Below are 13,412 nucleotides of genomic sequence, written 5' to 3'. Positions count from 1 at the left end.
CAAATATCAGCTTTGCCATGACCCTTGTCATCGTGTTCTCTTATTCAATTGTCACAAACTCCATGATTATCCAACATAAAACAATAATTTTATTTTTCCTTATATGAATTTGAAGAAAAAACTAAGTGTAGTTATCATTCCCGTATATGTATATTGGAGTCTCAAGAATGGGATTTTACCTGCAAAACTGAACCTGATGTCTGTTTATGTGCAAAAAAGAATTAAAGCTTTGTATATGTTATATTTTGTTTGAACATATGCTTTGTTACAAGTTTGTTTGGGTGTCAGCTTATGACCATATTTGACTTAGTTGCATAAGTTTGCATTCTTCTTTTTTAATGCATGTTCATGTAGTTATCCTGTAAATGTTTGGTATCAGATACCCATTTTCCCAGTATCCCCCACCCCTAGTGTTTAATCCGTTTCAAATGTTGTTTGTTCTAATCTTTGCATATTTTTGCTACAAGTAATTTACAGGAGACCCTTTGAGCTAAATATCTTGCTTTTATACTTAAAATACTAAAAAAAAATTGAACATTAGGTTTATCTGTTGGACTGTTCAAGAGCTTTCCTTTTTTTGGGAAAATATTCAAGCTGAGTAACATAGGTCCAGACTAAAAAAAAATGTTTATTAAGTACGTTGAATATGAAGAATGGAGGAGTTGTTTTATTTTTTTTGTTCATTAGGAATATTTACGCCAGATAGCAGTGGATGCAGTTTGTTTTTACCAAACAAAATTGCATGTTAATGTTCTGTTTTTTATTCTTGCTCACTAACAAAACTAAACAGGAAGTTGGAGCTGCCACAAAAACTGCTAATCAAATCAGGGGGTTGTTTTGAATGTCAAGTTATTGCTGGAAAAAGTCTGTGTTTTGAGTCTGTGCTTGTATCAAACTGTGAGTGCATAGTTCTATGTGGCAAAAAAGTGATGTTTTTGGAGGTTAAGGAATGTGTCCCGAATTAGTAGTGTTTCTTGTTCACTTCTAACACCAAGGATGGCCTACATTTCAAATTCTTCTATTCTAAATAACAATCCCCTCACAAACACACACACGCATTTTACAAGGAAGGTGGGACCTAGGACCATCTGTCCCCTACCCCATCCCTGGTAGGGGGTACTGGGCCCTTGGCAACGGCGGCCTGGGTGCTGGCTTCCTGGGCCCAGCAGCCCTCTCTCCCACTGAGCTTTCTGGCAAGACCAAGAGGCCAGGATCACATCCCACCTGAGCCGGGGGGTGTCCGTGTCCCTGTGTTGTGGGTCATGGTCCTTGCCTGGCCTGGGATGCGGATGTGTTCACCCGGAGGGCGGTTGCTCTCCATCTGCTGCCATGCAGGCGTTGGGGGGTTCGGGCTGCCGCAGCTGCTGCGGAAGGGGTCTTGGTGTGGGGATGACTGGGCACTCTCCCTCCTTCTTTTTACATTCCATCATCCATTTTAGAGGAACATGAACACTCACTTGAGCACAGGTGTTAGCTCACCTTTGCACTAATTTTTCTGAACCTCACCATAATGATAAACATCCAGCTTGTTGCTTTATGCTGCTTCATGGTTTTCCCCCCATCCTTTCTATAGTCACCCTTCTATTCCCCCTTCTCTAAAATCCCTCTCTCTTCTTCCCTCCTTTCCTTTTCCGTCTGGTCAAACACAGAAGATTTTCAAATATGATTAAAATGGATAAAGTTTGGCCTCGATTACAAAAGGGGTTTATTCAGACATACCTCTGGTTTGTCAGAAGATTCATAACCCCTGTTGTCAAAGAAAATATGTCCAACACAAGAGGCATTCAGCTCTCATCTGTCTGTCCAGCTGTTGGACAGGACAAGTTATAAATACATAAATAAAAATCCCCCAGAAAGCAGTCTAGTCTGCTCAAGTTGACAGAATAAGTCTCCACATTTCTGTAACCCTTGTGCAATCCTAGGCACTTTATCATTGGGAGTTGGGTCATCTAGACCCACTAGACAGTGCGCTGAACCTTTTTTCTTCAATGATTTATGATCTTCACTGGTGTCCATGGATTCCATGAAATCTTTCCACCTTTATCCAACTTTTTCATGGTAGGAATAACACATCAAAGTAAGGATGGGGTCATCTAAGATAGCACAAGGGTTAAAATGCTGTTAGTTTAAGACATGCTATAAGACATGTTATAAACATGCTTACATTTTCTTTCCCCATAGGGCATGAAGTACTGCCTTTGCCTGTCGAGCATAGACTAGTGTTTAGTCACTTTGGCAATAAACCTTTGATGAAGTAACTTCAAAAAACCTTTAAATACATTTGTTGACAGTGATTGGTTTGTGTTGAAAGACAAATTGTTTGCTCTTGTAGTCGCTCATTCATTCATCTTGGTGTTATCTGGCTAAATACTGTTGTGCAATGCATTCACATAAACAGTTTCCAGCAAATTATTTAAATATATTATAAAATAAAAGAAGTGGTGTTTTTGTGCAAAGACATGTACTAACACATGCAAAGAGCCAGGGGAGGAATCCTGTTTTGTTAAGGACCTGTCTTGGCATAGATTCAACGGGGTGCACCATATAAAGGCAAAGAAGGACAAGGTCCAAATACTTTCCTCCTAGGAAGAGATCAGCACCACCCTGAGTTTGGCAGCCAAGTAGATCCCCATTTAACAGATAAGTGCCATAAGAGGATGATGTTACCCAGTCTAACTTCATGTCCAGTGGGCCGGATTCTCTCTCATCCTTAGGCAAACTGCAGGCTGAACCAGGCGGGGTCCATTATCCCAACATGGATAAGGGACCCCGCCTGGTTAAGAATAAGACAGCAAGGGCATTCGGTGAAGGTTATGCCTAAGTTACATTTTTGGGTTGTTTTATGTAGAGGATTCACACCTGGCTGCAAAACATGAGTTTGAGTGATTGCTTTCAGTGCAAAGGTACATTCACACCACCTGCGTCAACTCATGTTTAGGCAGCCACTTCCAATGAAATCTCAATGCACGTGTGTAAACCCTCATTTCAGGCTTCGACATCCAGAACTCGTGTTCACACGTCACTTTGCAAGTTTTTAAGGCTGCTCATGGGCTCTACGTACAAAATGGGCATTCTTTGATTGTGCGCTAGAAGTTCAACCAGTTAAACCCTGAACTTAGATGAATCAGGGAGTCGGGTATAGGTATGACGTGTGAGTAGCATCCCTTTCAAAACACCGAAGTACTAACCATTGTAAACCTGATCATGGAGGAGAAATTAATAATTGCAGTTTGTGCTGGGCCTGAATTCTATGACACCAACTCTTCTTATGTATCGTAATAGAGCAGTGAAAGAAAAAGCCTGCCAGCTGCCAGCTATTCCTGAATCGAGAAATGCTGAGAAAGATAATAATAAGAGAATAATTATCATCTTGAGCAGGTGTTTAATATGGATGAAACCGGCCTCTTCTGAAATCAGATTCACTTTGACACTTAACTGATGAAGGAGGAAGCATGGGCTCCTGGTTTTAAGGTACAGAGAGACAAAGTGACACTCCTAATGTGCGTTAGAAAGTACGGTACAGTCTTTTACTCTGAATAAAGAAAAATCACTTTATGTTCTATGTTATATTCCAACGTTCTTTAATAAATGTTTTAAAAAGCATCAGAAATATTTCGGAAGAGTTTTTGATGAGTAACGATCGGTGACGGATAATTGCTCGGCGGTGGGGATGGGGGGTGGTTCTCCGTATTTGTCTTTGGTTCCTAATACTGTAGTGCAGGGGTGTCAAACTCATTTTCACTGAGGGCCACATCAACATAGTGGCTGTCCTCAAAGGGCCAGATATAACTTACACATTCAACTAAAATAAACGTTACTACTCCTTAATGTTAAATAACTCGTTTCTTTATTTATTATAACTTTTTAAAGTGACAATTGCAGTTGCATAAAAAACATATATATGCTTGTTACTCTAGCATCAATCCTTTTAAATTTGATTCTGTCAGGTTAGGTTATATTGACAGTGTTTAAGTCCTAATGTATAGTTGCCCAATCCAATATTTCAAGTCAGATTCCCCTTAGATATGATAAATACACACCATTTTTTATTTTTTATTTTAAGAAAATAAAAACTTTTATGCTCTCGCGGGCCACATAAAATGACATGGCGGGCCACATTTGGCCCGCGGGCCTTGAGTTTTACACGTGCTGTAGTGTGTTCTTGAATGTGCAACACGTGCCCGGTGTGAATGTTTCTTAAAGTCATGTAAAAACATGTTTAGGGCTTTCGGGTTCAAAACTCTCACATCCACTTGTTTCTACGCAATCTTTGCAAAAAAGAGAAAATGTCTAGTTCTGTGGGCGGAAATTTCTTGTTGATGTCAGAAGAAAACGGCCAGACTGGTTCCAGCTGATAGAAAGACAACAGAAACTCAAGTAACCACTGGTTGCAACCGAGGTCTGCAGAAGAGCATATCTAGACACACAACACATCCAACCTTGAGGCAGATGAGCTACAGCAGCAGAAGAGCTCACAGGGAGTCACTCCTGTCAGCTAAGAACAGGAAACTTTGGCTACAATTCACACAGACTCACCAAAACTGGACAATTTCAATCGAGTAAGTCTAAAATAATTTTGACAGACAAAAGCAGACAAACAAAATTTAGTTACAGAAAAACCAGACAAATTTGAGAAATGTCAAACATATACATATACATATATATATATATATATATATATATATATATATATATATATATATATATATATATATATACATATATATATATATATATATATATATATATATATATATATATATATATATATATATATATATATATATATATATATAAAATTCAAGTAAAAATGTATATTTCATACTTCAAATAGCTGGATAGTAGGATAGCTTAGTTGGTTGCGTGTAGGACTGGCACATGGGAAACCAGGGGGCGCAATGAGCTTCATCCAGCTTGGGCCTTCATGGCCTTTCGTGCTATTGCCTAACTTTGTAGCCACATTGGGGCCCAATTATGAGTCCCCCCGTGCTGGTCCTCACAGGGAGTTGTGCCAGGACGCGAATCAGGTGTAAAAACTCTCTGCCCAACAACCTGTGAGAATCAGTGAAACCTGATTCGCTGTGGCGAGCCCTGAAAGGTAAACAAAATTCAAAATAAACTTGAAATTTAATAAATTAGTTACATAGAAATAAGCTGCAGTTGTCACTGTGGACCTCGTGTATGAGTTCCAGTTCAAAGTTAGAGTACACTTTTTACACTCATTCCTTTAAAACTTTTCCTTCATAAGTTCCAGTATGTGTGGATACAGCATGCACAGTCTAACACGTTTGACCTTTCCTGTTACTCATCAACTAATGGAAAATTTTTGTGTGACTTCACTGAATAGCAAACACTGAATACGCCATGTGATGGGCAATCAATGTAGTTTCATCTTATCTGGAGGCTCAACAAAATCTGGTGTTCTTTTCTTTGGTGCAAGTTGGTATAAGGTGGACATTACAACATGTTTGAAGTATTGCAAGCCAGATTTCTATTCAAGTCAACGTTAAGCCACTAATAGATGTTCTGACACAACAGGAGCTAAAATGAGCGGGTAGCTGAATGATGTGGTATTCTGCTTGTGCATGCGGACGACTAAACATTTGGGTAATCACTACACTGACATGTAAACTTCTGGTTGGAGGCAGAAAAAGCTAATCCCCCCAGCTGTACTGTACACATTAGGCATGGGATCAGAGGAAATCTGTTTAGTGTACTAGCTGTGCACTAACTCTGTACTTCTGGGGGGTTTTTCACTGTAGAAAGGTAGAGCAGGGGCGTTTAAATAGGTTTTACGAAGATGAATGTGCTTACATCAGCTCAGTCATCCAGGAGTTCGGTTGGCCTTCTGTAGCCAAAAAGTTTGAAATCCTTTTCGTATAGTCTGTACAGCTTCCTCCTGTCTTCCAGTGGTACACTTTGAAACCAGTCCATAACAGAATCAACAGAGGTCATGTTTTCATAGGAAGATGGAAACTTAATGGCGTTTTCTAGCTTTAATATCTTCAGCAGCTCCTGAGCATCTTCTTGAAGACTTTCTTGATGGCCAACAAGGTCATATCTGAGAAGAAGAAAAAACATTGGCAGTTTTCCTCAATTTGATACAGAGTTGTACGTTTTAGCTGTTAATTTTGGTAGATATGTCCTTACTCAATGAGGCAGGGGTGACACAGACGATGCATCTGCCTCCAGTGGGGCTCAAATGGTTCTTTTTTTTCTGTTCGTGGGTCCAGTATGTACTGAATGAAGTTATAGAATGAAGGCTGGAGACCCTCTTTCCTGGCTACCTCATGATTATAAGTCACAGTAGTCTGTTTTTTATAAAGTAGCAAGATAAGTCTCACATAGCCTTCATAGAAATACTGGTCATAATTCAGCATCTTGTCCCTGTAGGCGGAGATGAGGCGCACAAATGGATCACGGACAAACAGGAACTTGGTGTAGTGCTTTAGTTTTGCCTGCGTTACAAATAAATATACATCAAACCTCTATTTGATCATTTTCAGGACGATCCTAACGTTGATGATCAAACTTACATCTCTCTCTGCCTTTGGAAAGTCATTTAGGTGCTGGAATCTTTCAAACTGGTGAACCTGGTTATGCTTGAAGGACATAGGGTCAGGATATGGTTCACTGTAGTTTAAAGCAATCAAGATCCTCTTCCAGTTGGTACATGCCACCTGCAGAAAATATAAAAGAAATGAAAAATAAATCTCTTGTAGTCACAATTTTACCTTTCACAGCTAGTAAATAAAAACTGTATTCTCGTAGAAATGTTTAGGAGTTTTGTTTAATCTTTGACTTTCTGCACATAGCATAATGTTTGCATTAAATGAAAAAAGCAGTTGCGTGTTCTTCAACACATTGCTAGACTACTTTATAGTTTAGTCTAAAAGGAAAATAGGTTGCGCTTGTGATAAGTCCACACCAGCCTCTAAACGTTCAAGCGACCACTTGCAATGAAAAGTCTGTGTAAAGTTGTGGGTCGGGCTTCTGCATTCCAAGTTCTCACATTCACGCATCGCTATGCAAGTTTTAAAGTTGATTTTTGGCCTATGCATACAAAACACCAGCCATTGAAAGGGCGTTGAAAGTTAAACCAGGTCCAGCGCGTTCTCAGAAAAACATTGCATGCCTTGGTTTGTTCATAGCTGCAGAGAATAGGACCCAAAAAAAATTCTCGCCCCCTTGGCAGATTTACTTTAAATAAGCAGAGGAAAATCTGCCAATGGGGTAGGAAAAACAGCATTATTTTCCCAAACGAAGATAATGTTTCTTGATTTTCTTGCAAGACAGAAAATAAGACTATTTTCTTTAAACAAGCCATTTTTTTACTTTCTTAATATTATGTTTTTGCAGTGTAAGAGAAGGGAAAATGTTTGCCACACTTTGATACAGCTTTATGAATGTAAGCACAGATGATACGTCACCTTAGGAATGTAACAGTAGATGATGCCGTGTTTGTCATCCACAATAAAGTTCTTCAAGTCAGAATCATTCAAGTTGTCCAAACTTTGGTTCCCAACAGCACAGTTTCTTCTCAGAAGAGCCTGTCTTAGTCTTTGCTGTTTTGTAGACTTCAGTGCTGCAAATACAGAAATAAATATTTTTACAAAATTTGGGTGTTAAAACTCAGCAAAAGTAACATTTCCTTTTCACTAAAGTAGCAATAGCTGCCAAAGTTTAACTATGAAGTGAAATTATGAATATTTGCGATATTTGGTTTGCTTTAGTTAAGTTCAATTAATAAAACTGTAGAGCAATCAAAACTTTTTCATACCATCACTGCGTTTTCTTAAAAGTTCCTTACTTGGACTTTGTCTTTTCATAGATATTGGTGCTGCAAAAATAGAAAAAAATATGGTTATGAAAAATAAATTCTTCAAAATATGTCATCTATCCATGCTAAATTAAGCTTTAGTGAAACTATGGAGATCTGACTTGCAAACAGAAGCAATCTAGTCAGGATAAGGGAATAAAACAGCGCAATAATTACATTATTTTATTTGTCATGCAGTCAAGGACATCCGGTTACACACTGCTGTTATTTTATTTAAACACTAAAGTTTCACATAAAGGAAAAAATACAAACCTGTTTTTTGCTGGTAAAAATCCAAGCCATGAGTTGTCAAAGTGATAAAAACCATGAATCCCAAAAGGAAAATGACAGCCATGAGTCTGTTTTTTGATCCCATGGTTTACGACACAGCCACCTCTAATTTCCCCCAGAAAAATAGATAAATACATGATTACACTAAAAATAAAAGCCAGTTAGATTTAAATTTCTCTATTAAAAATGCAGTGGGACCTGTGCATCATATAACTGCATCAAAAAAAGACATTACTTACCAAAACTGATAAGATGTGAAGAAAATTCAAATAAATAAAAATAATTATAAGTTTGTTTGTGTTGAGAAAAAAGTAAATTTCAAAGTCTGTGCTTTAAGAGTCTAAAGTTATAAGCTATAAGCCAGCTATAATAACTAGATGTGGCATAGTAATGGATAAGAGCTGTAATAATAATCACACTGCCCTTATGTTACCATCACGCCTTCATTTCTGCATGCAGTCAGATAATAATGATCCTGTAATGGAAACCAGGCTGTTGTGTACAAACAGGATCAACAAACCAAAAGCTTATCTTCACAAACAGATCTTGAAAATATTAGCCGCTTCCGTATTGGCTAGTGCAGAAACACAGATGGCAAAATAAAACCCTTGTCTCCTCTTTTCAGGTGAGAAGGGTGTGTCCGTTTCTGTGGCAACTCGACATAATGTTTATCTGTCTGACTTCATTTGAATCTACCCTGCCTGTCGAAAATGACATGCATAAGGCTTAATGGAGAGACGCGGAGTAGTTACGCAAACTGGTGTAAGGGTGAACAAAAAAATTGTGTGAAAGGTAAATCTAAATTCATTATCAGGCATACGTACCTCTTAGCAATGGAATATGATACAACCAGAATTACAAGAATTGAGAGATTTCTGACTGAAAGGACAGTTTTGGCCCTCAGTGGATGTTTAGAAGATAGTGTTGCTGTTTGATACACTATTCCTTATTTTATTTGTCTATTTTTAACTCTTGTCTTTATTTTTTGTTCTGTGTTTGAAAAAAATCATATTAGAAAAAAATGCCACTAGAACATGTTAAAAACACAACTTTCATCAGAGTGGGTCTTTAATAAAATGAACCCAAGTAGAGCTTTATCTTTCAAACTCAATTAACAACTTTAAAAAATGTGGAAAGTTTAAACCTTGATCCATTGAGAACATAGATTCTACACTTGTATCCAAACATGCCGGGCTGTCAAGTGTTGAAAATAGGGAGTGTAGACAATCTGACTGCTAAGACTGCTGGGATTAAGCTACATGCTTTCAACATAGAAAAGAGACTCTCATAAAAGCTCCGACAGTAATCATATCCAATGTCATTACTGGCACTGGTGTCTCAACTGGCACATTGCACTAATTCACAATAAACCATTTAATCCAGGACTCCACCTAGTTTAGCATCAAAGCAAAAAAAAAAACAACATGTTTGTGTGTATATATGTCCTCCATCAAAAACATGTTAAAAAACCCCACAAAATACAATTTTAATCAGAGTGGGTCTTTAATAAAATGAATAAACAAACAAGTAGAGTCTTATCTTTCTACCTAAATTTACAACTTTTGAAAATGTGTAAAGTTTAAACCCTGATCCATAGGGAACAGGTAGCGGACAACTGAATTTCTCCTGTTGGGGATGATTGAAGTATGATAGTTTGATCATACTTTATTTATCCTCAATTATCTATCTATCTATCTAAAGATCGTAACTGTTTTCTAAGTTCAAATATAATGTAGTTGTTGCAGCGGCTACAAAGTTGTGGCTTTCAGTCTAACCTTGTTTTCTGTTTTTAAAACCACCTCATAACCAATATTGTGGAAGCATACCGGTAATTAATATGTGTTTATTACCTTTAAGCGTGTGACGGGGTTCTTCTCAGCAGCGAAAAAATAAACCACTCTGAAATAAGATGACCAAGCCAGCAGTCTCCAAATCTCAAAAATGGGATTTTATTGATCCCCCCAAAAATAATCACACAATAAGTTCAGCTGATTTCGGGGGGGGGGCTGATGCCACCACTGCAACCAAGACTGCTCCCCTTAAGTGGAGTTCACTCCTTTTAAAGGCTTAGCCCCTCCCACAGGCCAATTATCCAAACAATTCCCTAAAACTAATTACTGGAAGAATTATCAACATAACTCCAAACTCACAGATATTTAACAGAAAAGAAACAATTGAAATACAGAAATAGGTTTGAAACAAAATCAATTAGACAGAAACGGGAACAAAGCAAAGAAAAAACAATTCTGACATGTGACGTCACTTCCTGTTTCCTGTGGACATAAATGCTGATGTGTCCATTGCTCTGGTTTGATTGTTGGTGGAGGAAAACTTAGATGGTGAGTGAGATTCTGTTTAAAACCAAGTGTGCACCCTTAAAATGAAACACAACATGAAATGTGAATGATTTGTGTCCCACAAAACTATAAACTGTTACCGGGCTGGGAGAAAAAACAAAAAAAAACAATTTAGGCCCATGTTCAGGCGCCGTCCTGCAACCTGTGACGCTACTTCGTCACATCATCCCCATCCCAGATGTTGAGGGACAGCCCTGCGTCTTTGAGTTTCCCCAGTACCCTCTTCAGGTGTTGGAGATGTTCCTCCCAGCTACTACTGAAGATCACAACATCATCCAAGTATGATGCACTAAACTCTTCACACCCCTGGAGTACCTTATTCATGAGTCTTTGGTATGTTGCAGGTGCTCCATGCAATCCAAAAGGCATCACAGTGAACTGATAGAGACCTGAGGGTGTTCGAAAAGCAGTGTAAGGTCTACTGGATGCTGCTAATGGTACCTGCCAGTATCCCTTGCACATGTCCAGTGTCGTAATGTATGCAGCAGACCCGATCTTCTCCAACAAGTCATCAATCCTCGGCATAGGGGAAGCGTCAAACTCTGAAACAGAATTGAGTTTGCGAAAGTCAATACAGATCCTCAATGAGCCATCTGTCTTTGTAACTATTACCACTGGGCTGCACCACTCTGAGTTAGATGGTTCAATCACCCCTGAAGATAACATAGCGTCCACCTCTTCAGGAAGTCTCCCAAAATCAGCTGAACTTATTGTGTGATTATATTTTTGGGGATCAATAAAATCCCATTTTTGAGATTTGGAGACTGCTGGCTTGGTCATCTTATTTCAGAGTGATTTATTTTTTCGCTGCTCAGAAAAACCCCGTCACAAAGCGATTTAAGTAGCTGTAGCAATATTCAGAAAACTGTGCAGACAGAAAAACACCTGCATTGGTAAAGACAACAGAAAAACAGGAATGGTGTTCCCTTTTAAATTCCTATATTATGATAAATTATACAATGCAAATGCAATCTCTTTCTGACAGCAAATTTGTTTTCCCTCTGCCTTACTTTTGTTTTCACATTAAATTCCATCACAGCCTAAATCCCATCAGAATAAAGTTTTCTGTCTTTGTTTCCGTATCACTCTCTGACATTTGAGCTAGAATCTAAAACTTTTTTTTTTAATCGTAGTTTCCTTTATTTTTATTAAATTAACTCACATTTATACTACCTTAAAGGTCCATTCCAATGAAAATTGTGTTTTGGGTGTTTATAACCCTTGTGCTTTCCTATGGGCTCAAGATGATCATTGACGTGTTCTCCCTACCATGACAAAGGTGATAAAGGTGAAGAGGATTTCATGTAATCCATAGACACCAGTGAGTGTCAAAAATCATTGAAGAAAAAAGGTTCAGAGCACTGTCTTGTGGGGTCTAGATGACCCAACTCCCAATGTTAAAGTGCCTAGGATAGCACAAGGGTTAACATGTCCTTGTGGCACTTTTAGACAAATAGATCCATGAACGTCTTTGTTTTCCTCGTCTTAACTGAAATCTGGCCCAAAACTGTAAAGCTGGACGGCTCCAGTATTGCTCACCATTTTTGTTGCACCGCTAATGTTAGGTTAGAGGTGTGAGGGGCTGTGAGCTAATGGAAGAGAGTGTGAATAGATAGATCAGTTATCTATGAACATAAAGACCTCTCCATTAGGAAATCTCCATCAAGTCAGTTTTTATAAGGCAGACGCGTAAAAAAGAACATTATCTTAGTCACAACTGCCCTTAATGGTTGAATACAGGATGTTTGCAGGTACTGATGTTTCATTTTTTAACCCTGTTAACTCTGTGCACTGCATAAGGGGTCCGTTGGTGTACTTGTTGGTGTATGGGTTGTACCTGCACAACCCGTGTGTGCAGCATTTGCGTGATTATTTAGGATGGACATGTACCTTACTAACGAGTGTGCCGTAAGGGCACCATGCGACACTATCATCCTCAAATTGTCCTTACAGATACATCCTAATACACTTACCACACACACAACAATGGTATGCTCCATTTTCATGACATCCCTAAAGGCGGCCGTATGAGCCTCAATGGAGACACACCTGCACTCCCCCTCTTAAGATGTGGCTGCGACCCTTCATAGGCCCAACCCAGAAACATGCAGCTATACAGGTCATCCCTTCATACGACTGGCTTCAGAGATGGACTTTTTCTCCCTACAATGTTTAAATATTGTCGAGCTGTTTTTGATTTATTGTCTTTTTGTTGCAGGGATATCGTTTTAGCAGCATGTTCCATTTAGGCTTCTCTCCTTTTATGGAGTTTGGATAGAGTCGATTTTTGTGTCTGTGGCCATAATTTGGTAGTTTGGTCTTGTGATAAGACTGGGAGATACGTCCTTACAGAGTTAAAACAAGCTTAAAACCAGCAGGATCAGTTGTTTTATACAAAATGTACATAATTTGAAAAAGATAATAAAAATTGGCCAATTGCCGCTGTTGAGTTGTGTCTGCTATGAACTTCTAAGGTACTTTTTCTTTATCCCTTTTGCTTTCTTTGTTGGTTGTAATTTGATTTTATTTTTAAAAAAGGCTGCAGACAGAAGGCCAGGGTTGGACAGCTCTGGTCTCAACTGTCACCATGACATTGCACTTTTTTTTCACTTCCTTGTCCGCATTGTCCTTCTTTTAAGTCATGCAAAAAACAACCTCGTTCTTCTTTCTTCGTGTGGGAGATGCTATAAAGATTTTGATTGTGTTTGTCTTTTCCTTTTTCTTATCCAATCAAACCAGTTGAAGCAGATGGTTGCCCCTGCCAACATCAGTTTTCCTACATGTTTCCTGTTAAAGATACAAATGATTATAGTTTGTTAAACCAAACAGAAAGACAACTGTAGCAACGAACATACAACCTTGAGTTCAGTTTAACTTATTTTACATTTATGTAAAACTAATTGAACAGAAAGACACATGACGGGCAGACAAATGGCGTGTGACTT

At 38.5% G+C, this 13,412-nt stretch overlaps 1 protein-coding gene across 1 annotated transcript; it reads right to left on the bottom strand.

Annotated features, from left to right (window-relative positions):
• Positions 1-5,706: 5,706 nt before the first annotated feature.
• Positions 5,707-10,992, bottom strand: LOC110013674 (carbohydrate sulfotransferase 12-like). Its single transcript, XM_020700142.2, has 6 exons — positions 10,909-10,992; positions 10,548-10,551; positions 7,431-7,585; positions 6,549-6,680; positions 6,151-6,488; positions 5,707-6,061 (listed from the first exon to the last, which is right to left on the bottom strand). Exons 1-6 carry the CDS (start codon positions 10,990-10,992, stop codon positions 5,821-5,823), a joined length of 954 nt encoding a protein of 317 aa, XP_020555801.1. The 3' UTR covers positions 5,707-5,820.
• Positions 10,993-13,412: the final 2,420 nt, after the last annotated feature.

Source organism: Oryzias latipes, chromosome 18 (genome assembly GCF_002234675.1).
Source record: "Oryzias latipes chromosome 18, ASM223467v1".
In the NCBI taxonomy this organism is placed as follows: Eukaryota; Metazoa; Chordata; class Actinopteri; order Beloniformes; family Adrianichthyidae; genus Oryzias; species Oryzias latipes.
This window is presented reverse-complemented; position numbering and strand designations above follow the sequence as displayed.